Here is a 25,230-nt window from a genome sequence, read left to right as displayed (position 1 = left end):
ATGCAGAGTAAAATTCCAAAATTTGACAGTGATATACACTTGGAGGTGTGGCAGACAGCAAGGATGATACCAATTAATGGCAACAGTACATAGATAGGCTAACAGAATGGGCAGAAAAGTGGCAAATGAAATTTAACACAGAGAAATATGAAGTGATGCATTTTTGGGGAGATTTGATAAAGGGGTACAAGATAAAAGGTTTGGATAGGGTAGACAAAGAAAAGCTGTTCCTATTAGCTGATGGTACAAGGACTAGAGAACATGTAATGCAGGGGGGGATGTGAGGTAGAACTATTTTTGCACAGTGAGTGGTAATGAGCTGGAACTCACTGCCTACGAGGGTGGTGGAAGTGGAGACAATGAATGATTTCAAAAGGAAATTTGATTTGCACTTGAGGGCAACAGGGATAGAACTGATTGCATTATATTACAGAGCCAGCATGGACTCGATGGGCCGAATGGCCTCCTTCGCGCTGTTATACTCAATGGGCTGAATTTTGTTCAGTTCCCGACGTCGGGCTCCATGGTTGGGGGTAGGGGGGCTGGAAGTTCAGAGCGGCAGCGACCCGCCACGGAGCCCAATGCCGGCATTGCCGGGCCCGATCTTTCCGGTGGTGGCGAGGCTCTATGGTGGCCCCTCTGCCAGTCGGCAATGGGACCTGACTTTAAATATTTAAATAAACTCTATGAATTCATGTAAATTGAATTAACCGCGATCGTACCATTGGATCCGGATCTTATGTGCGACAGGCGGCACTCATGCGCCTTCACTTTCCCGTCCAGGGAAAGCTGGTGCCATCGAAAGGGGGGGCGGGGGGGAAGGGGGGAAACTCAGGATTTTTAAGTGTAGTGGGGGTTGGACAGGGTCAACTCTGCATTTGTAATGCGGGGCGGGGAGGGGGAGAGGTGACCTCTGCATTTTGTTCAGTTGTAGGGTGAGAGGGGTGATTTCTGCACTTTGTGCAATTGTTGGGGTGAAGGGGTCAATTCTTCAATTTCAATGTATTGGGGAGGGGGCGAACGGGGCCAACATTTATTTTCGGTTAGTGTGGGGGGGGTGGAGGGGGGGCACCGGGGGGAGGTGGGTGCAAGGTTCAACGCTGCATTCACTGAACAGGGCTGACAGCGCTTTAAAAATGGCGCCAGCACTGGCGCAGAGACAGCTGGCACCGTTCACGGCTTTGCTGAGGCCACCCCCACCACGTGATCAGGGTGGGCGGCTGCCCTGCATATTTAAATGAGCCGCCGCACGCAAGAATATGGCAGTGCGTGGCCCATGCATGCAAAATTCAGCCCTATGACTCAGATTATTCAACAGTCCATCAGAAAAATTTGAATACTAAAAAAATGCTGTTCAAACTAGCTTATGCATTGCAAGCTATAACATACATACTGGCCCTAAAATTAATCAGGTTGTGATCCCACTGGTTACACTAAGGTGCTAACCTGGCATGAGTTTGAGGGGTCAGTGGGTAGGCACCTACTTTGCATAGGTCAGGTGGATGCATGAGCCACTTGGGGTGCATCTCGATCACCCACCTGACAATGCTGCCTATTTGATGGGGGAGTGGGGTGGTCAAAGGTTGCTTGCCTGGCTTAGACCTGGAAAATGCCATTGTGAAGGTCGGTATGCCTTCCATTCATTTAGCATATAGGACTCCACTGATGTACTGGGTCCCCTCCAGGCTCAAGATAAGAACTCCTGGCTGAGGGTGCCCACAACACCTCCCACTGCAGTTATTTACTTCAGAATTTCTATCCATCAGTCTATGACTCTGACTCTGTGAAAGAAACTACCACAAACAGTGGAGATCCAACACTGCAATTTTACCACCGGAGGTACAGTGGAAGAAAGTCTAAACGCCTGTGGAATTTGGGCTCCATTGTATTATGGTTGAGGCTTGACTGACATAGTCATGATACTGATACTAAATTAACCTCCAAAATCATACAATCATAGAATGGTTATAGAACAGGAGGTCGTCATTCGGCCCATCATGTGCATGCTGGCTCTCTGCAAGAACAACTCAGCTAGTCCCACTCCCCTGCCTTTTCTCTGTAGCCCCGCAAATATTTTCTCTTCAGATAATTATCCAATTCCCTTGAAAGCTACGACTGAATCGGCCTCCACCTCACTCTCAGGCAGAGCATTCTAGATCCTAATCACTCCCTGCGTAAAAAAACGTTTTTCCTCATGTTGCCTCTGGTTCTTTTGCCAATCACTTTAAATTGGTGTTCTCTGGTTCTCGACCCTTCCACCAATGGGAACAGTTTCTCCCTATTTACTCTGTCTGGACCCCTCATGATTTTGAACACCTCTACTCAACCTTCACTTCTCTAAGGAGAACAACCCCAGCTTCTCCAATCTATCCTTGAAACTGAAGTCCCTCATTCCCGGAACCATTCTCATAAATCTTATCCACACCCTTTCCAATGCCTTCACATCCTTCCTTAAGTGCGGTGCCCAGAATTGGACACAGTCTTCCTGTTGAGGCTGAACCAGTGTTTTATATAAAGGTTCACCATAGCTTCCTTGCTTTTGTACTCTATGCCTCTATTTATAAAGCCCTGGATCCCCTATGCTTTATTACACGCTTTCTCAAACTGCCCTGCTGCCTTCAATTATTTATGCACATATACTCCCAGGTCCCTCTGCTCCTGCATCCCCTTTAGAATTGTACCCTTTATTTTTTATTACCTTTTCTTGCTCTTCCTGTGAAAATACATCACTCACACTTCTCTGCATTAAATTTCATCCGACATATTTCTAGCAATTCCACCAGCTTGTCTATGCTCTCTTACAGTCTATCGCTATCCTCCTCACAGTTCACAATGCTTCCAGGTTTTGTTGTCATCTGCAAATTTTGAAATTGTTCCCTGCACACCCAAGTCTAGGTCATTAATGTAGATCAAGAAAAGCAGTGGTCCTAATTCTGACCCTTGGGGAACCCTACCTTCCTCCAGTCCAAAAAACAACCGTTCACTACCACTCTCTGTTTCTTGTCACTCAGCCAACTTTGTATCCATTCATATTTTTCCCTTTTCTTCCATGGGCTTCAACTTTGCTGACAGCCTGCTTTGTGGCACTTTATCAGATGCCTTTTGGAAGTCCATGCACATCACATCAACCACATCACCCTCATGAACACTTTTTGTTACCTCATCAAAACACTCAATCAAATTCGTTAAACATGATTTGCCGTTAACAAATCCGTGTTGGTCTTCTTCAATTAATCCACATTTTTCCAAGTGACTGTTAATTTTGTGCCAGAAAGTCATTTCTAAAAGCTTTCCCACCACCAAGGTTAAACCGACTGGGCTCATCCTTCCCTCAGTATCCTCAGAAGAATCTGAACTGGTCCTGCTGACTTACAAACTTTAAGTACAGCCAATTCTTCTAATACCTCTTTGCTTTATCAATTTTTAGTCCATCCAGCATCTCAACTACCTCCTCTTTCACAACTTTGGCAGCATCTTCTTCCTTGGTGAAGACAGATGCAAAGTACTCATTTAGCACCTCAGCCATGCCCTCTGCCTCCATGCGTAAATCCCCTTTTTGCTCCCTATTTGGCCCTACTCCTCCTTTTGCCACCCCTTTATATTTATATGGCTATGGAAGACTTTTTGATTCCCTTTATGTTGACTACCAGTCTCTTTGTATAATTTCTTTTTGCTGCTCTTATTCTTTTATTTTCTCTCTGAATTTTCTCGATTCAGCCTGGTTCTCACTTGTATTATCAAACTTACATTAATCATACTCATCCTTTTACTGCTTCATCTTACTCTCTATCTCTTTCGTCATCCAGGGAACTCCGCCTCTGTTTGTCCTATCTTTCCCCTCGTGGCAATGCATTTTGACTGTACCTGAGCTATCTCCTCTTTAAAGGCAGCCCATTGTTCCATTATAGTTTTGACTACCATATCGCAATCTAAACGAAAGCATGAATTATATCCATATCCCATGACTGAATGTGCTCCATAGACACAAAGGGGGTCATTTTAATCACCCAAATATGGGTGGGTTCAAGGCTGAGTGGAGAGTTAAGTTTTAAAACATCTGAAACAAGAATCCAATCGTCTTTAGTTTAGAGATACAGCACTGAAACAGGCCCTTCGGCCCACCGAGTCTGTGCCGACCATCAACCACCCATTTATACTAATCCTACACTAATCCCATTTTTTTTCCTACGACATCCCCACCTGCCCCTATATTTCCCTACCACCTACCTAAACTAGGGGCAATTGCTAATGGCCAATTTACCTATCAACCTGCAAGTCTTTTGGCTTGTGGGAGGAAACCGGAGCACCCGGAGAAAACCCACGCAGACACAGGGAGAACTTGCAAACTCCACACAGGCAGTACCCAGAATTGAACCCGGGTCACTGGAGCTGTGAGGCTGCGGTGCTAACCACTGCGCCACTGTGCCGCCTTGAACCCACCCACTTTCTGTTTTAATGGCGGTGCAGGCAGAGAGGGAATGGGTGACCGCCAGGCAGTCTAAGAGAACCAGGAAGGTAGTGCAGGAGTACCCCTGAGACAATCTTGCTCGCTAATCGGTTTTCCGTTTTGGATACTGGTGAGGGTGATAATTCCTCAGAGGAGTGCAGTCAGAGCCAAGTTTGTGGCACCACAAGTGGCTCAGCTGCACAGGAGGGGAGGAAGAAGAGTGAAAGAGCAGTAGCGGTAGGGGATTCGTTAGTTAGGGGCATAGACAGGCGTTTCTGCAGCTGTAGATGGACTCCAGGATGGTATGTTGCCTCCCCAATGCCAGGGTCAAGGATTTCATGGAATGGCTACAGGACATTCTTCTGGGAAAGGGCGAACAGTCAGAGGTCATAGGTAGGAAGAGGGATGAGGTCCTGAAAGCAGACTTTAGGGAGCTAAGAAGAAAATTAAAAAGCAGGACCTCAAAAGCAGTAATCTCAGGAATACTCCCAGTCCCACGTGCAGTGAGCATAGGAATAGGAGAATTGAGGGATTGAACATGTGGCTGCAGAACTAGTGTATGAAGGAGGGCATCAGATTTCTGAGGCTATGGGACATGTACAAGATGGATGGTTTGCATTTGAGCAGGACTGGGACTAATATCCTTGCAGGGAGATTTGCTAATGCTGTTGGGGAGGATTTAAACTAGATGGCTTGGGGATGGGAATCTAAGAGGGAGCTCTGATTGGAGGGAACCAAAACTGGTAACCTTTCAAGGGCGTGGGAACAAGGAGCAGAAATCAGAGAGGAATACCAAGGTCCACAGAATACTGGGGGGAGATAGATAGCGCTAGAGTAGGGAATAGTACATTATTAGGTGGGGTCAGAGTAAGGGAGAAAGTAATAAAAGGGCGGCACAGTGGCGCAGTGGTTAGCACCGCAGCCTCACAGCTCCAGGGACCCGGGTTCGATTCCGGGTACTGCCTGTGTGGAGTTTGCAAGTTCTCCCTGTGTCTGCGTGGGTTTTCTCCGGGTGCTCCGGTTTCCTTCCACAAGCCAAAAGACTTGCAGGTTGATAGGTAAATTGGCCATTATAAATTGTCACCAGTATAGGTAGGTGGTAGGGAAATATAGGGACAGGTGGGGTGTTTGTTGGGAATATGGGATTAGTGTAGGATTAGTATAAATGGGTGGTTGATGTTCGGCACAGACTCGGTGGGCCGAAGGGCCTGTTTCAGTGCTGTATCTCTAATCTAATCTAAACTAGGGTTAATGTATGTGAATGCATGGAGTGTGGTTAATAAGATTGGTGAGGTACAGGCGCTGATTGTCATGTGGAAATATGATGTTGTGGCTAGACCTGGCTCAAAGAAGGACCAGACTGGGTGTTAAATATTCCTGGATACAAGGTGTTCAGGCAAGATATGAAAGGGAAAAAAAGGAGGGGTGGCACATTTGATTAAGGAGAGCATTGCAGTGCTGGAGAAAAAGGATGTCACAGAGGGGTCGAGGAGGTCTGGAAAGTGCTGCCTGAGAATGTGGTGGAGGCAGGTTCAATTGAAACATTCAAAAGGGAACTAGACAGTTATGTGAAAAGGAAGAATGGGGAGAAGGCAGAGAAATGGAACTGAGGGAGTTGCTCTTTCAGAGAGCCGGTGCAGACACGATGGGCCGAATGGCCTCCTTCTACACTGTAACGATTCTTTGACAGAATCAATTAGGCTAGAGCTAAGGAACAAAAAAGGTGCAGTTACATTGCTCAGTATTGTCTATAGGCCACCAGCTAGTGGGAAGGATGTGGAGTAACAAATTTGCAAGGAAATTACAGAGACGTACAACAATTATAGGGTAGTTACATTGGGGGACTTTAATTATCCAAACATAGACTGGGATATTAGTAGTATAAAGGGCAGTGAGGAGCAAGAGTTCCTAGAGTGTTTTCAGGAATATTTTCTACAGCAGTATGTTTCTCGTCCAACAAGAAAGGAGCAACAGCTAGACAGGGTGCTTGGGGATGAGGTGGGCCGAGTAGATCAAGTACCAGTAGGAGAACATTTAGGGGACAGTGATCATTGTAGCATAAGGTTTAGGCTGACTATGGAAAAGGACGAAGAGCAATCCAGAGTAAGAATAATTAACTGGGGGAAAGCCAACTTCAATGGGTAAGAATTAAGCTGGGGCGAATAAACTGGAGTCAAAAGTTGGCAGGAAAACCGGTAGCTGAACAATGGGCTACCTTCAAAGAGGAGATAGTTCCGGCACAGTCAAGGTACATTCCCTCAAAGGGGAAATGTAGGACAAACAAATCCAGAGCTCCTTGGATGACAAAAGAGGTGGAGATTAAGATAAAGAAGTAAAACTGTGCTCATGATAGATGCCAGGTAGAAAATACTGGGCGGCACAGTGGTTAGCACTGCAGCCTCACAGCTCCAGTGACCTGGGTTCGATTCTGGGTACTGCCTGTGCGGAGTTTGCAAGTTCTCCCTGTGTCTGCGTGGGTTTCCACCGGGTGCTCCGGTTTCCCCCCACCTCCAAAAGACTTGCAGGTTGATAGGTAAATTGGCAATTGTAAAAATTGTCCCTAGTGTAGGTAGGTGGTAGGAGAATGGTGGGGATGTGGTAGAGAATATGGGGTTAGTATGAATGGGTGGTTGTTGGTCGGCACAGACTCGGTGGGCCGAAGGGCCTGTTTCAGTGCTGTAGCTCTAAATAAATAAATACTATTAAGAACCAGGCTGAATATAGAAGGCCCAGAGGGGAAGTGAAAAAGCAAATAAGAGAAGCAAAGAGAGAGCACGAAAAGAGACTGGCAGCTAGCATTAAAGGAAATTCCAAAGTTTTCTATAGACATATATATAGCAAAAGGTTGCTGAAAGGAAGCTTGGAGCCGATTAGGGATCAAAAAGGGGATTTATACATGGAGGCAGAGGGCATAGCTGAGGTATTAAATGAATATTCTGCATCTGTCTTTACCAAGGAAGATGATACAACCCAGGCAATGGTGAAAGAGATGGAATTTAAGACAACAGAGGGGTTTAAAATTGATTAAGAGGATGTATTAGATAGGCTGTCTGTACTTAAAGTGAATAAAGCACCAGAACCAGATGAGATGCATCCAAGGATACTGAGGGAAGTGAGGGTGGAAATCTCAGAGGCACTGGACATATTTTTTCTGTCTTCCTTAGACTCGAGGGTGGTGCCAGAGGACTGGAGAATTGCAAACATTACACCCTTGTTCAAAGAAGGGTGTAAAGATAAGCCCAGCAACTACAGGCCAGTCAGTTTAACTTCAGTGGTGGGGAAACGTCTAGAAAAAATAATTCGGGACAAAATTAATAGTCACATGGACCAATGCAGGTTAATTAAGGAAAGCCAGCATGGATTTCCTAAGGGAAAATCATGTTTAACTAACTTGCTGGAGTTATTTTTGAGGAGGGAACAGAGAGGGTGGATGTGTGCATGGACTTTCAAAAGGCATTTGATACAGTGCACAAAACAGACTGCTGAGAAAACTTATAGCTCATGGAATAAAAAGGGCAGGAGCAACATGGATATGAAATTGACTGTGCGACAAGAAACAAAGAGTACTGGTTAATGGATGTTTTTCAGGCTGGAGTTTGTATTGGAGTTCCCCAGGGGTCAGTGTTGAGACCCTTGCTTTTCCTGATATATATTAATGACCGAGACCTTGGTGTACAGGGCACAATTTCAAAGTCTGCAGATGATACGAAACTTGGGAGCGTTGTGAACTGTGAGAAGGATAGTGTGGAACTCCAAAAGGACATAGACAAGTTGGTGGAATGGGCAGACAGGTGGCAGATGAAGTCCAATGCAGAGAAATGTGAAGTGATTCATTTTGGTAGGAAGAACATGGACAGATAATATAAAATAAAGGGTACAATTCTAAAAGGGGTGCAGGAGCAGAGGCACCTAGGTATCGATGTGGATAAGTCATTAAAGGTGGCAGGCCAGGTTGACAGAGCAGTTAATAAAGCATACAGTGTCCTTGGCTTCATTAATAGGGGCATAGAGAACAAGAGCAAGCAAGTTATGTTGAACTTGTATAAGACACTAGTTCAGCTTCAGCTGGAGTATTGCGTCCAGTTCTGGGCACAACACTTTAGGAAACCTGCGATGGCATTGGAGAAAGTACAGAAAAGATTCACAAGAATGGTTCCAGGGATGAGGAACTTCAGTTATGAAGACAGATTGGAGAAGTTAGGACTGTTTTTCTTGGAGAAGGCCGAGAGGTGATTTGATAGAGGTATTCAAAATCATGACGGGTCTGGACAGAGTAGATAGAGAGAAATGTTCCCACTCATGAAAGGATCAAGAACGAGAGGGCACAGATTTAAAGTATTTGGTAAGAGATGCAAAAGTGACATGAGGAAAAACTTTTCACGCAGAGAGCGGTTGAGGTCTAGAATGCACTGCCTGAGAATGTGGTGGAGGCAAGTTCAATTGAAGCATTCAAAAGGGAATTAGACTGTGATATAAAAATGAAGAATGTGCAGGGCCACAGGGAGAAGGCGGGGGAATGGAACGGAGTAAATTGCTCTTTCAGAGAGCCAGTGCAGACACGATGGGTCGAATGGCCTCCTTCTGCACAATAACAAAAAAGAACAAAGAACAGTACAGCACAGGAACAGGCCATTCAGCCCTCCAAACCTGTGCCGATCTTGATGCCTGTCTAAACTAAAACCTTCTGCACTTCCGGGGTCCGTATCCCTCTATTCCCATCATATTCATGTATTTGTCAAGATGCCTCTTAAACAATTCTGCGGATTGAAGGGTGAGCAATCTACCCCTACTCAGGAGTGGACTGGTTCTCGAAACCTTTTAAGAAGGCTACGCACCTTCATTTTAACAGGATTTCTATTTTTATCCCATGTTGGCTGAGTTTCCATCACCTCAGGTAAAAGGAGCAATAAGGGCAGAATTCCTGAGACAAATGCATTTACAGAACTGCTTGTGGGCCAGGAGGAGCAGGAATGTTTACTCTAGCCCCAACAAACTTACCCTGTAAACCATCCCCAACCTCCACAATCACCCCTGATCCACTCCATCTTTGTCCTTGATCTCAGACCCCTACTCTTTTCTCCCCACCCCCCACGATCTTCTCCCCCTTCATGATTACCACACATCAATGTTCCCACTCAGCTGCGTAGCAATCTGGAAGTTCCCACGCAGGTAAGCACAAGTTGGTCCCTTTAAGTTGTGCGCAAAAAAATTTATAACACTGTGCACTTAAATGGGAAGGCAGCACAAAACAAAAAAAAGTTAGATGCAACATTGCCTCAGACCCTCCCAATGATGGTATACTTATCCCACAGTCTCTACCTCCAACGGCCACTAAATTTGCCTGCTCTTGGGCTGCAGCCATATTTGAAACATTCCCTGCTGACAGACATACAAGTCTATCAATCAGACTTGCTTCTGGGTGGGGAATTGGGTCTTAAAAAGAAAAAAAAACACATGTCGTGGAGTTAAAACTACCCTCCCTTCCCACCCTGCCACCGCCCTGAAATCCTGACCCAGTAAATATCAGGGCCAAGAACTCTGCTGGTTTATATGATGGTTCTTTCAGCACAAAGACAAAGATGGGAATGTCTAAAGCTTGCAGTGCAGTACCAGCACAAGCAGCACATTGTCGGATTAATATATTACATTCCAAATAAAAACTAATTGACATGAAATATGCCTTGTACATTAGCCAAAAGAGATCAGAAGGAAATTATAATGCAACAGGATAATCCAAAGGGAGCTTGCACTTACTTTTCAAATTTTGCCAAAACATCAGCCACAACTGTTCTGCTTTCAATTGCTTTATCAATAGCACCCTTATGTTCAAAGAGAGAAAACATATTTCTACTGTCCTCCATAGACAGTCCACGCATCAATTTCTCAACAACCTACAATGACAAAAAATAAGGTTTACTTTCTTCTTTCCCATTTTTGCATTATTTTGCATTTTTACTTCTTGCCATTACGACACATGGCCCCCAAAGAGGGGGCAAGCCTCCCTATCGTCTACGACCATGAGGTTTACACAAGAGCATTTTACAGTGGGCTCACATTTACTTTGCACAGCCTGCAGAAACACCCCTACCACAATTGCTAAGATTCAGACATTAGGCACACTGCAGACAAGAAAGACCCCATTCTACCAATTTGTGGTAAGGTTGATTCATGCTCCAATCTGTCTAGGACTACTGTGGACCTCAACACAAAAAATGAACCTGACAAGCCCTCTTCTGTTGTGAAACCTTACCTCCCCTGCAGTGGTATGAGAATTAATTGTGATTTTGCAGGAACCTCCTCCGTGGCAATAAACTGTAGAGGTCATTTCTTGCCTGTTGATCAAGGCTATTATTTCTTCCCGAGAAGGCACACGCTCCCTGGTTTTAGTTTTCTTTAGTGATTCATATATGAATACTGCATACTTCTCCAACTGTCCTGGAAATTGGTCTCGTATCCTAGATGCGAAAACAAATTGTAATAGTTGCGTCATCTTGTGCAGATATCATTATGGCACTGTTTACAGAGGTGAGCTGTACACAAATCACAATCAAGATACATTAAAATAACTGAAATGTTCAGCACTTACAATTTGTAAAAAAAAGTATGAAGATTTATATGATATTAATCAGTTCGTACAAATTCAACATTTTGTATCCTTATTCCATATTTAGAATTATAGAAACTTACAGCACAGGAGGCTGTTCAGCCCATCGTGCCTGTGCTGGTTCTTTGAAAGACCAGTCATGCTTAATCCCACATCCACACTTCTTACCTGTAACCCTGTAAGTTCCTCTCCAAGTGCCTGTCCAACTCCTTTTTAAAATTATATATGTAACCAGCTTCCACCACTTTTTCAGGTAGTACATTCCAGATCCTGACAACTTTGAGTGAAAAAAATTCTCATCTTCCCTCGAAAGTTTTTGCCTATGTTTTTGAATCTATGACCTCTAGTTATTGACACACTCGCCACAGCGAATAATTTTTTTCTACCTACTCTATCAAAACCTCTCATTATCTAAAGAACCTCTATTCAGTCATCTTTTCACCTTCTCTGTTCCAAGAAAAGCAGTCCTAACTTTTCCAACTTTTCCTCATGACTGAAGTCCCTCATCCCATGCTCTGCCCTCTGCATCCTTTCTACATATTTCCTGTATGCAGTGCCCAAAATTGTCCACAATACTCCAGCTGCAGACTAACCTATGATTTATAAAGTTCCAGTAAGATCTCTTTACTTTTACACTCTATTCCTCTATTTATAAGGGCATTTAAGTGGTCATTGGATAGACATATGGATGAAAATGGAATAGTGTAGGTCAGATGGTTTCACAGGTCGGCGCAACATCGAGGGCTGAAGGGTCTGTACTGCGCTGTAATGTTCTAATTCTATAGGCTTTTTAACGACCTTTTCAACTTGCCCTGCCACCTTCAAGGATTGGTGCATATCACACCAAGATCTCTCTGCTTGTTGACCCTTTACAAATCATGCCATTTATAGTATTCTCTCCCTACATTTTAGTCCATCCAAAGTGTATCACTTCACATTACTCTGCATTGAAGCCCACCTGCCAATTTCATTATCCTATCTATGTCATCCTGAAGCTTACACATCCACCTGATGGCAAACAGGGTCTCCGTTTAAATTATCATCTGAAAGACACCACTTCCAACAGTGCAGCATTCCTTCAGTACTGCATTGGTGTGTCAGCCTAGATTTTTTTTGTCCTCAAATCTTTGAACCCACAACCTTGGTGACTCAGGATGGGAGTGCTACCAACTAGGCCCTGGCTTCTTTCAGAAAACCAAGATGCATTCCATCAGTAACATCAACTTTCAGTAATGCTAATCTTTTCAGTATGTCTCCTCTATTACTATCCCATCTCTAACTTACCTCTCCTTTTTTAGTGTAACCATCACATCATCTATTTCACTTATGAAGTTCTTTAGGGGCAGAAGTTGGCTAACCCCTGAAAATGGACACGCGAATTACCCGTGGCCATTCACTGAGTTGCAGGCAGCATGTTAAATTGGTGCTGCTCACACTTTTAAATTATTGCGGCATGCAGCCAGCATTTCATTGCTGCACCCATCAGCAGGGGGCATGCTATTGCGAATGGCTAGCTCTACTTAATGGCAGCCTGCACCTCTTAAAGCAGAAGTGCACCATGGCTACAAGACGTGGTGCCAGTTTTTTCAAAAGTCAGTCTGGGCTCTGATAATTTAGACAATGGCTGAACATGCGAGAGAGTGAGCACCAAGGTTTTTAGAGAATGTACTGGTGGAAAAGAGAGATGTTCTGTATCCAAGAGAAGGTAGGAGGCCCTCCAAATGCCCAGGAGGCAGTGGGAACAAGGTCAATACCAGCAATGTTGCTCACTGAAAATTCATGCTAATCTTTTTAGTATGTCTTCTCTATCTATTACTATCCCATCCATAACTTGCCTCTCCTTTTTTAGTGCAACCGTCACATCAATGTGAAGAAGTTTAATGATTTGACATGAGGGGCTGGATTTTATGTGGCTGTTGCCGAGTGTGGCGGCAGCCGTAAAAGATGGCGACCTGCTCGCACGACATTCACTCCGCGGTGCTGCCGTGATCTTAAACACAGCGGCTCATTAACATGACCTGGGTGGATCACCCCGCCTGATGGCGTGGAGGGGGCAGGCACCATTTGTAAAGGGTTTAGAGCTTAGAGCCCTAAATAACAGTTTGCATTTTTAAAAGTATTAAAAACAATTTAAAAAATCTTTCCAGCCCCTCTCCCACCCCCATTCCTGCCCTCTCCCCCACAAAAATGCTTACCTTCAGTACCTGACCTTACCGCCACCACCCCCCCACAAAATTCAAAGCCTTTGTCCTTTACCCCTTCCCTCAATCATAAGGTCAGAAGTGGGGATGTTCAGCACCATTCGTGACTCCTCAGATACTGAAGCAGTCCGTGTAGAAACGTAGCAAGACCTGGACAATATCCAGGCTTAGGCTGATAAGTGGCAAGTAACATTTGTGCCACACAAGTGCCAGGCAATGACCATCTCCAACAAGAGAGAATCTAACCATCTCCCCTTGACATTCAATGGCATTACCATCACTGAATCCCCCACTATCAACATCCTAAGGGCTACCATTGACCAGAAACTGAACTGGAGTAGCCATATAAATACAGTGGCTACAAGAGCAGGTCAGAGGCTAGGAATCCTGAGGTGAGTAACTCACCTCCTCATTCCCCAAAGCCTGTCCACCATCTACAAGGCACAAGTCAGGAGTTTAGTTTAGTTTAGAGATACAGCACTGAAACAGGCCCTTTGGCCCACTGAGTCTGTGCCGACCATCAACCACCCATTGATACTAATCCTACACTATTTCCATATCCCTGCCACATCCCCACCTGAGTGTGATGGAATACTCTCCACTTGCCTGGATGGGTGCAGCTCCAACAACACTCAAGAAGCTCAATACCATCCAGGACAAAGCAGCCCGCTTGATTGGCACCCCATCTACAAATATTCACTCCCTCCACCACAAACGCACAGTGGCAGCAATGTGTATCATCTACAAGATGCACTGCAGCAATGCACCAAAGCTCCTTAGACAGCACCTTCAAAACCCACGACTTCTACCAACTAGAAGGACAAGGGCAGCAAATGCATGGAAACACCACCACCTGCAAGTTCCCCTCCAAGTCACAAACCATCCTGACTTGGAACTATATCGCCGTTCCTTCACTGTCACTGGGTCAAAATCCTGGAACTGCCTTCCTAACAGCACTGTGGATATACCTACCCCAAATGGACTGCAGCGGTTCAAGAAGGCAGCTCACCACCACCTTCTCAAGGGCAATTAGGGATGGGCAATAAAGCTGGCCTGGCCAGCGATGCCCACATCCCATGAATGAATTAAAAAAAAATCACCTCCTCGACCAATCAGGTAAGTTTGACCCCGCTCCACCCCCTCCCCCCTGCGAAAATTACCTCCTCCCCCGTCCCCACAGGCATCGCGCCTCATATCCCTGGATGGGATGAAGATCGCGGTGGCTCATCGGGAGGCGATGGGAACTTCATTAATGCAGGTAAGTTAATTTATTTTAATATGTAAATTGAGGTCCTGTTGCCGAGCAGCAGAGGGCTGCCACGAGGCCTCACTGCCGCTGTCAAGAACGGGACAGGCCCTGCCGGCGCTAGGTTGGTGGTGCGCCTCATCCAGGCTGATCTTCATGCCCCTCCCCCCACAGATCTCGATGTTGAGGCCTCTATAAAATTCAGCCCAAAGTGTCAAGGTGAGTGAGTTCATCTTCAAATGGCACATCCTATCAACTGCATCATTACCTTCATCCACTGCTCAATTTACTCCAGTCCATTTATTCAACTACCAACAACCTTTACCAACATTGTATTTATATAGCACTGTTAATGTAATAAAATGTTATAAAAGGCACTTCACAGGAGCAATATGAAGCAAAATATGACACCGAGCCACATAAGGAGATATTAGGGCAGGTAATCGAAACATGGTCAAAGAAGTAGCTTTTGTTGAGTGTCTTAAAGGAGTAGAGAGGCAGAGAGGGAATTCCGGAGGTTAGGGCCTAGGCAGCTGATGGCACAGCCAAAAATTGGGGATGCTCAAGAAGCCGGAATTAGAGAAGTGGAAATATCCTGCAGGGTTATAGGGCTGGATCAGTTCACAGAGACAGGGAGGGATAAGGCCATGGAGGGATCTGAAAATAAGGGAAAAAAGGACTCTTGTGTGGAGGGTTTGGTAAGGTAAGGTTTTCCTTTATTTTTTTTTTAAATCTCTGTTGTCAATTTAGAGCAGAGGGGATGGAAGTAAGGGCAGTTGCATGCTCCTCTTGCAGGATGTGGGAGGTAAGGGTCACCACTTGTGTCCCTGCTGACTTCACTTGTGAGACGTGCACCCAGCTCCAGCTCCTCACAGACCGCATTAGGTAACTGGAGCTGGAGGAACTTCGGATCATTCAGGAGGCTGAGGGGGTGATAGAGAGCAGTTATAGGGAAGTAGTGACACAGTGGCGCAGTGGTTAGCACCGCAGCCTCACAGCTCCAGCGACCCGGGTTCAATTCTGGGTACTGCCTGTGTGGAGTTTGCAAGTTCTCCCTGTGTCTGCGTGGGTTTTCTCCAGGTGCTCTGGTTTCCTCCCACAAGCCAAAAGACTTGCAGGTTGGTAGGTAAATTGGCCATTATAAATTGCCACTAGTATAGGTAGGTGGTAGGAAAATATCGGGACAAGTGGGGATGTGGTAGGAATATGGGATTAGTGTAGGATTAGTATAAATGGGTGGTTGATGGTCAGCACAGACCCGGTGGGCCGAAGGGCCTGTTTCAGTGCTGTATCTCTAAACTAAACTAAACTAAGTTGCAGGATAAAGGTAGCTGGGCGACCGTCAGGGGAGGGAAAGGGAATAGGTGCACAGTGGAGGGTTCCCCTCAATAATAAGTATACCGTTTTGGATGCGGTTGGGGGGGGGGGGGGTGGGGAGACGACCGACCAGGGGAAAACCGCAATGGCCAGGTCTCTGGCACTGAGCCTGGCTCTGTGGCTCAGAAGGGAAGGGGGGTGAATAGGAGAGTGATAGTGATAGGAGATTCAATGGTAAGAGGAACAGACAGGAGATTCTTTGGTCGCGAACGAGACTCCCGGATGGTATGTTGCCTCCCGGGTGCCAGGGTCAGGGATGTCTCGGATCAAGTCCACAGGATTCTTAAAGGGGAGGGGGAGCAGCCAGAAGTCGTGGTACACATCGGTGCCAATGACATAGCTAGGAAAAGGGATGAGGACCTGAAAAGCGAATATAGGGAGTTAGGTTGGAAGCTAAAAGGCAGGACGAGCAGAATAGTAATCTCAGGATTGATACCGGTGCCACGTGCTAGTGAGGCAAGAAACAGAGAGCGAGTGCAGCTGAACACGTGGCTACAGAGCTGGTGCAGGAGGGAGGGCTTCAGATATGTGGATCATTGGGATACCTTCTGGGGAAGGTGGGACCTGTACAAGAAGGACGGGTTGCATCTGAACTGGAGGGGCACCAATATCCTGGGCGGGAGGTTTGCTAGAGCTCTTCGAGAGGGTTTAAACTAGTTTGGCAGGGGGATGGGAACCGGGGCTACGGATCAGTGGATGGGATAGCTGTTGAACAGGAAGATACAGAGTGCAGAGAGTCTGTGAGGAAGGTTAGACAGTTGACAGGGCGAAGTTGCAGCCAGTATGATGGGTTGAAGTGTGTCTACTTTAACGCAAGAAGTGTCAGGAATAAGGGTGATGAACTTAGAGCATGGATCAGTACTTGGAGCTACGATGTTGTGGCCATTACGGAGACTTGGATATCACAGGGGCAGGAATGGATGTTGGATGTTCCGGGGTTTAGATGTTTCAAAAGGAATAGGGAGGGAGGTAAAAGAGGTGGGGGAGTGGCATTGCTAATCAGGGATAGTATCACAGCTGCAGAAAGGGAGGTCGTCGAGGAGTGTTTGTCTACTGAGTCATTATGGGTGGAAGTCAGAAACAGGAAAGGAGCAGTCACTTTTTTGGGAGTTTTCTATAGACCCCCCACAGGCAACAGAGACACGGAGGAACAGATTGGGAGGAAGATTTTGGAAAGTTGCAGAAGTAACAGGGTTGTTGTCATGGGTGACTTCAACTTCCCTAATATTGATTGGAACCTCCTTAGTGCAAATAGTTTGGATGGAGCGGATTTTGTCAGGTGTGTCCAGGAAGGTTTCCTGACTCAATATGTAGATAGGCCGACGAGAGGGGAGGCTATGTTGGATTTGGTGCTTGGCAACGAACCAGGCCAGGTGGCAGATCTCTCAGTGGGAGAGCATTTCGGTGATATTGATCACAACTCCCTGACCTTTGCTATAGTCATGGAGAGGGACAGGAGCAGACGGGATGGGAAAATATTTAATTGGGGGAGGAGGAATTACAATGCTATCAGGCAGGAACTGGGGAGCATAAATTGGGAACAGATGTTCTCAGGGAAATGCACGACAGAAATGTGGAGGTTGTTTAAGGAGCACTTGCTGCGACTGCTGGATAGGTTTGGCCCGATGAGGCAAGGAAGGGATGGTAGGGTGAAGGAACCTTGGATGACAAGAGATGTGGAACAGCTAGTCAAGAGGAAGAAGGAAGCTTACTTAAGGTTGAGGAAGCAAGGATCAGACAGGGCTCTAGAGGGTTACAAGGGAGCCAGGAAGGAACTGAAGAATGGACTTAGGAGAGCTAGAAGGGGACATGAACAAGTCTTGGCGGGTAGGATTAAGGAAAATTCCAAGGCGTTCTACACTTATGTGAGGAACAAGAGGATGGCCAGAGTGAGGGTAGGGCCGATCAGGGATAGTGGAGGGAACTTGTGCCTGGAGTCAAAGGAGGTAGGGGAGGTCCTAAATGAATACTTTGCTTCAGTATTCACTAGTGAGAGGGACCTTGTCGTTTGTGAGGACAGCGTGAAACAGGCTGATATGCTCGAACAGGTTGATGTTAAGAGGGAGGATGTGCTGGAAATTTTGAAAGACATGAGGACAGATAAGTCCCCGGGGCCAGACGGGATATACCCAAGGTTATTACGGGAAGCGAGGGAAGAGATTGCCACGCCTTTGGCGATGATCTTTGCATCCTCACTGTCCACTGGAGTAGTACCAGATGATTGAAGGGTGGCAAATGTTATTGCCTTGTTCAAGAAAGGGAATAGGGATAACCCTGGGAATTATAGACCAGTCAGTCTTACGTCGGTAGTGGGCAAATTATTGGAGAGGATTCTGAGAGACAGGATTTATGATTATTTGGAAAAGCATGGTTTGATTAGCGACAGTCAACATGGCTTTGAGAGGGGCAGGTCATGCCTCACAAACCTTATTGAACTCTTTGAAGATGTGACAAAACACATTGATGAAGGAGGAGCAGTGGATGTGGTGTATATGGATTTTAGCAAGGCGTTTGATAAGGTTTCCCATGGTAGACTCATTCAGAAAGTAAGGAGGCATGGGATACAGGGAAAGTTGGCTGTCTGGATACAGAATTGGCTGGCCCATAGAAGATAGAGGGTGGTAGTAGATGGAAAGTATTCAGCCTGGAGCTCGGTGACCAGTGGTGTTCCGCAGGGATCTGTTCTGGGACCTCTGCTCTTTGTGATTTTTATAAATGACTTGGATGAGGAAGTGGAAGGCTGGGTTGGCAAGTTTGCCGATGACACGAATGCTGCTGGAGTTGTGGATAGTGTGGAGGGCTGTTGTAGGTTGCAATGGGACATTGACAGGATGCAGAGCTGGGCTGAGAAGTGGCAGATGGAGTTCAACCTGGAAAAGTGTGAAGTGATTTATTTTGGAAGGTCGAATTTGAATGCAGAATACAGGATTAAAGACAGGATTCTTGGTAGTGTGGAGGAACAGAGGGATTAGATTAGATTAGAGATACAGCACTGAAACAGGCCCTTCGGCCCACCGAGTCTGTGCCGAACATCAACCACCCATTTATACTAATCCTACACTAATCCCATATTCCCAACAAACATCCCCACCTGTCTCTATATTTCCCTACCACCTACCTATACTGGTGACAATTTATAATGGCCAATTTACCTGTCAACCTGCAAGTCTTTTGGCTTGTGGGAGGAAACCGGAGCACCCGGAGAAAACCCACGCAGACACAGGGAGAACTTGCAAACTCCACACAGGCAGTACCCGGAATCGAACCCGGGTCCCTGGAGCTGTGAGGCTGCGGTGCTAACCACTGCGCCACCCTTGGGGTCCATGTCCATAGATCCCTCAAAGTTGCCACCCAAGTTGATAGGGTTGTTAAGAAGGCGTATGGTGTGTTGGCTTTCATTAACAGGGGGATTGAGTTTCAGAGCCGCGAAGTTATGCTGCAGCTCTATAAAGACCTGGTTCGACCACACTTGGAATATTGTGTTCAGTTCTGGTCGCCTCATTATAGGAAGGATGTGGAAGCTTTAGAGAGGGTGCAGAGGAGATTTACCAGGATGCTGCCTGGACTGGAGGACATGTCTAACGAGGAAAGATTGAGGGAGCTAGGGCTTTTCTCATTGGAGCGAAGAAGGATGAGAGGTGACTTGATAGAGGGGTACAAGATGATGAGAGGCATAGATAGAGTGGATAGCCAGAGACTTTTTCCCAGGGTGGAAAGGGCTATCACCAGGGGGCATAATTTTAAGGTGATTGGAGGAAGGTTTAGGGGAGATGTCAGAGGTAGGTTCTTTACACAGAGAGTGGTGGGTGCATGGAATGCACTGCCAACGGTGGTAGTAGAAGCAGATACATTAGGGACATTTAAGCGACTCTTGGATAGGCACATGGATGATAGTAGAATGAAGGTAGCTTGATCTTAGAGTAGGTTAAAGGTTTGGCACAACATCGTGGGCCGAAGGGCCTGTACTGTGCTGTACTGTTCTATGTTATTTAAAATCGAAGCATTGTATAACTGCAAGTCAGTGAGCATAGGGCTGATGGATGAACAGCATTTTGTGCAAGTTAGGACACAAACAGCAGAGCTTTGAATGACCTCAAGTTTACGGAGGGTCGATTGTGGGAGTCCGACCAGGAATGCGTTGAATAGTCGAGTCTGGAAATAACAAAGGCATAGATTAGAGTTTCAGCAGCAGAAGAGCTGAGGCAGGGGCAGAAACAGGTGATATTACGCAGGTGGAAATAGGCAGTCTTAGCGACAGTGCGGATATGTGTTTAATAGTTCATCTCAGCACTGAGGTTGGGAACAGTCTGGTTTAGCAGTATACAGTTGCCATGGAGAGGGATGGTACCAGCGGTGAGGGAGTGGAAGTTGTGGCAGGGACTTAAGACAATAACTTCAGTCTTCCCAGTATTTAATTGGAGGACATTTCTGTTTGTCCAGTACTGGACGTCAGATAAGCAGTCTGATAATTCAGAGACAGTGGAAGGGTCGAGAGAGGTGGTGGTGAGGTGGAGCTGGGTGTCATCAGCATACACGTGGAAACTGATGCTGTATTTTCAAATGATGTTGCAGAGGGGTCGCATGCAGCTGAGAAATAGGAAGGGTCGAAGGATAGATCCTTGTGGGACACCAAAGGTAATTGTGGGGGAATGGGAAATGAAATCATTGATGGTGATTCTCTGGCTATGATTCAACAGATAAGAATAGAACCAGTCGAATGCAGTCCCACCCAGCTAGACGATGGTGGAGAGACATTGGAGGAGGATGGTATGACCAACTGTATCAAAGGCTGCAGACAGGTTGAGAATAATGAGGAGAGTTAGTTTGCCTTTGTCACAATTACACAGGATGTCATTTGTGACTTTGATAAGAGCTGTCTAGGTACTGTGGTAGGAGTGGAAACCTGATTGGAAGGATTCAAGCACCTAGTTCCAGGAAAGCCATGCACAAAATTGGGAGGTGTCAATACATTTAAGGACTTTGGAGAGGAAAGGGAGGTCAGAGATGGGGTAGAAACTTGCAAATATGGAGGGGGTCAATGCTCATTTTTTTGAAGAGAGATGTGATGACAGCAGATTTGAAGGAAAGGGGGACAGAACATGAGGAGAGAGAACCGTGAACAATATTATCAACTGCTGTCAATTAGTTCTCAACATTAAAAGTCCTGTGCTTTACTTCATCCTCATATATTTAGCACTGTTGCAAGCCTCGCACCCACAGTTCACGCCATTCAACCAAACGCACTGCACGACACTCACTGACACACTTCCCACTTTCATCCAGTCGGTGACCCATAAGAGCAGGCAAGAACTGGAGGAGGACAAGCGTGCTTGCCTGTTTTAACCACCATAGAGTGCATAGTGCTGCCCATCACTGAAGTTGTGGCCACTGGTGGGGCTAGAGAGATCAATGATAAGGGTATATGCATATCTAATTCTTCCCTCATCTCACTTCTCCCTCATCCCAAGCTCTTCTGACACACAAACTACAGAAGACAGTGAAGATGAAGATCATTAGATTTTATACTTGTTTTTATTCAGTCATGGCATGTTGGCATTGTTGGCAAGGCCAGCATTTATTGCCAATCCCCAAATGCCATTGAGGAGCAAAGAACAAAGAACAGTACAGCACAGGAACAGGCCATTCGGCCCTCCAATCCTGTGCCGATCTTGATGCCTGCCTAAACTAAAACCTTCTGCACTTCCGGGGACCGTATCCCTCTATTCCCATCCTATTCATGTATTTGTCAAGATGCCTCTGAAACGTCGCTATTGTACCTGCTTCCACCACCTTCGCCAGCAGCAAGTTCCAGGCACTCACCACCCTCTGTCTCAAGAACTTGCCTCGCACATCCCATCTAAACATTGCCCCTCTCACCTTAAGCCTATGTCCCCTAGTAACTGACTCTTCCACCCTGGGAAAAAGCTTCTGACTATCCACTCTGTCCATGCCGCTCATAACTTAGTAAAACTCTATCCTGTCGCCCCTCCGCCTCCGTCATTCCAGTGAAAACAATCCGAGTTTATCCAACCTCTCCTCATAGCTAATGCCCTCCAGACCAGGCAACATCCTGCTAAACCTCTTCTGTACCCTCTCCAAAGCCTCCACGTCCTTCTGGTAGTGTGGCGACCAGAATTGCACGCAATATTCTAAGTGTGGCCTATCTAAGGTTCTGTACAGCTGCAGCATGACTTGCCAATTTTTATACTCTGTGCCCCGACCGATGAAGGCAAGCATGCTGTATGCCTTCTTGACTACCTTATCCACCTGCGTTGCCACTTTCAGTGACCTCTGGACCTGTACGCCCAGATCTCTCTGCCTGTCAATACTCCTAAGGGTTCTGCCATTTACTGTATACGTCCCACCTGCATTAGACCTTCCAAAATGCATTACCTCACATTTGTCCGGATTAAACTCCATCTGCCATTTCTCCACCCAAGTCTCCAACCGATCTATATCCTGCTGTATCCTCTGACAATCCTCAACACTATCCGCAACTCCACCAACCTTTGTGTCGTCCGCAAACTTACTAATCAGACCAGCTACATTTTCCTCCAAATCATTTATATATACTACAAACAGCAAAGGTCCCAGCACTGATCCCTGCGGAACACCACTAGTCACATCCCTCCATTCAGAAAAGCACCCTTCCACTGCTACCCTCTGTCTTCTATGACTGAGCCAGTTCTGTATCCATCTTGCCAGCTCACCTCTGATCCCGTGTGGCTTCACCTTTTGTACCAGTCTGCCATGAGGGACCTTGTCAAAGGCTTTACTAAAGTCCATATAGATAACATCCACTGCCCTTCCTTCATCAATCATTTTTGTCACTTCCTCAAAAAACTCAATCAAATTAGTGAGACACGACCTCCCCTTCACAAAACCATGCTGCCTCTCACTAATAAGTTTGTTTTTTTCCAAATGGGAATAAATCCTGTCCCAAAGAATCCTCTCTAATAATTTCCCTACCACTGACATAAGGCTCACCGGCCTATAATTTCCTGGATTATCCTTGCTACCCTTCTTAAGCAAAGGAACAACATTGGCTGTTCTCCAGTCCTCTGGGACCTCACCTGTAACCAATGAGGATGAAAAGATTTCTGTCAAGGCCCCAGCAATTTCTTCCCTTGCCTCCCTCAGTATTCTGGGGTAGATCCCATCAGGCCCTGGGGACTTATCTACCTTAATGCTTTGCAAGACACCCAACACCTCCTCCTTTTTGATAATGAGATGACTGAGACTATCTACACTCCCTTCCCGAGGCTTATCATCCACCAAGTCCTTCTCTTTGGTAAATACTGATGCAAAGTACTCATTTAGTAAATCGCCCATTTTCTCTGGCTCCACACACAGATTCCCTTCTCTGCCCTTGAGTGGGCCAACCCTTTCCCTAGTTACCCTCTTGCTCTTTATATACGTATAAAAAGCCTTGGGATTTTCCTTAATCCCGTTTGCCAATGATTTTTCATGACCCCTTTTAGCCCTCCTGACTCCTTGCTTAAGTTCCTTCCTACTGTCTTTATATTCCTCAAGTGCTTCATCTGTTCCTAGCCTTCCAGCCCTTACGAATGCTTCCTTTTTCTTTTTGACTAGGCTCACAATATCTCGCGTTATCCAAGGGTCCCGAAACTTGCCAAACTTATCCTTCTTCCTCACAGGAACATGCTGGTCCTGGATTCTAATCAACTGACGTTTGAAAGACCCCCACATGTCAGATGTTGATTTACCCTCAACAGCCGCCTCCAATCTAAATTCTTCAGTTCCTGTCTAATATTGTTATCATTTGCCTTCCCCCAATCCCCACCTGTCCCTATATTTCCCTACCACCTACCTAACCTAGGGGCAATTTATAATGGCCAATTTACCTTCCAACCTGCAAGTCTTTTGGCTTGTGGGAGGAAACCGGAGCACCCGGAGGAAACCCACGCAGACACAGGGAGAACTTGCAAACTCCACACAGGCAGTACCCAGAATTGAACCCGAGTCGCTGGAGCTGTGAGGCTGCGGTGCTAACCACTGTGCCACTGTGCCGCCCACTCTCTTGTTCTCTCACTAAATTAGAGCATTAGTTTAAACTCAGCCAAGAAATTAAAAATATCAACCAAGGTAAACAAAACCGTAAGCAAATTAATAATGAATGCTAGCACAAAGCTGTTTCACTTGAGTGCAGATTTCACCAGAGGGCAAGGGAAATGAGCGAGTGCAGGAATTTGGTGAGGTGGGGGGGGGGGGGGGGGGTGGTAAGAGGTGCTGCTTGATATATAAAAAAAACACATCGGGTTAAATTAGGACTGCAGACTAAGTTACAGTGAAGACCTAAAGCATATAACCAATTATAATAAATTAGAAGGGTTCTTACTTCGATTAAAAACTGCAGTTTTCAAAATGTGAAAACCTAATTAGTTAAATAAAATACAATAGAGATGGCAGAGCAGGTGATGTGTGGCAGCTGCAGCATGTGTGAGCTGACGGACACCAGTCTGACACACAAGCTGGAGAGGATCTTGGAGGGGACGATCCAGTTTTCGTGGTCCACATAGGTACCAATGACAGAGGTAGGATGAAGAAAGAGTTCTGCTGTGGGCATATGAGTAGCTAGGGGCTAAATTAAAGAACAGAACCACAATGATAATAGTCTCTGGATTACTACCTGAGCCTGGAGCAAACTGGCGTGGGAGATATGGGTTTCAACTCATGGGGCACTGGCACCAATACTGGGGAAAGAGGGAGTTGTTCTGTTCGGACAGGCTTCACTTAAACCAGTGTCCTGGTGAATCGAGTAACTAATGCTGGAGGTAGCACTTTAAACTAAATGGTGGGGGGCGGGGAGGATTCAGGTGAGCCGAAATTTAGAAAGTTAACGAGAAAGGATAAGGCAATAATGCAGCATAGTGATACAGGTAATGAAAACCAGAGGGGGAATTTTACGCTCTCCCCCACGGCAGGTTTGGAGGCAGGGCGTGCATAAAATTGGGTAGGATGGTGGCAGGGGGTTCCCACCCCCACCGAAATTCAGTCCGGGTAGGGAAGGCCTGTGAATAGCCTTACCGCCTTGCTACCAATTGAAGCCCTTAAGTGGGCAATTATTGCCCAATTGAGGGCCTCTTCCTGCCGCAGCCTCAATTAGCCACGTGGCTGGCGGACCTGTCGCCAAATGGAAGCACACCACAGAAAACCGTGCGGGCTACTTCCCGGCTCCCGAGGGTGGGGGAGGGGGTGCATTGGGGTGGGGTCTCTCATGAAAAGGCACAGTGCCTAAATGTGGGTCATGGCATCGGGAAGGGGGAGCCCACTAAGGGCCACCACACTGCCCTTGCTGCCGAGAACCCCTCCCCACTCGTCCCCCGCGAACCCC

General features: G+C 46.3%; 1 protein-coding gene across 1 annotated transcript in view; it reads right to left on the bottom strand.

The window, feature by feature from the left end:
* Window positions 1–25,230, bottom strand: part of myo10 (myosin X) — a 613,607-nt gene that overhangs the window by 31,222 nt on the left and 557,155 nt on the right. Inside the window, exons 36-37 of the mRNA XM_068058429.1 lie at window positions 10,698–10,902; window positions 10,202–10,338 (exon numbers count right to left, since the gene is read on the bottom strand). Coding sequence (XP_067914530.1) covers window positions 10,202–10,338; window positions 10,698–10,902 — 342 coding nt within the window. The remainder of the gene's footprint in view (window positions 1–10,201; window positions 10,339–10,697; window positions 10,903–25,230) is intronic.

This window comes from Heterodontus francisci, chromosome 2 (assembly GCF_036365525.1).
Source record: "Heterodontus francisci isolate sHetFra1 chromosome 2, sHetFra1.hap1, whole genome shotgun sequence".
Lineage (NCBI taxonomy): Eukaryota > Metazoa > Chordata > Chondrichthyes > Heterodontiformes > Heterodontidae > Heterodontus > Heterodontus francisci.
Note: the sequence above shows the minus strand (reverse complement) of the source record. Positions and strands in the feature narration are given on the sequence as shown.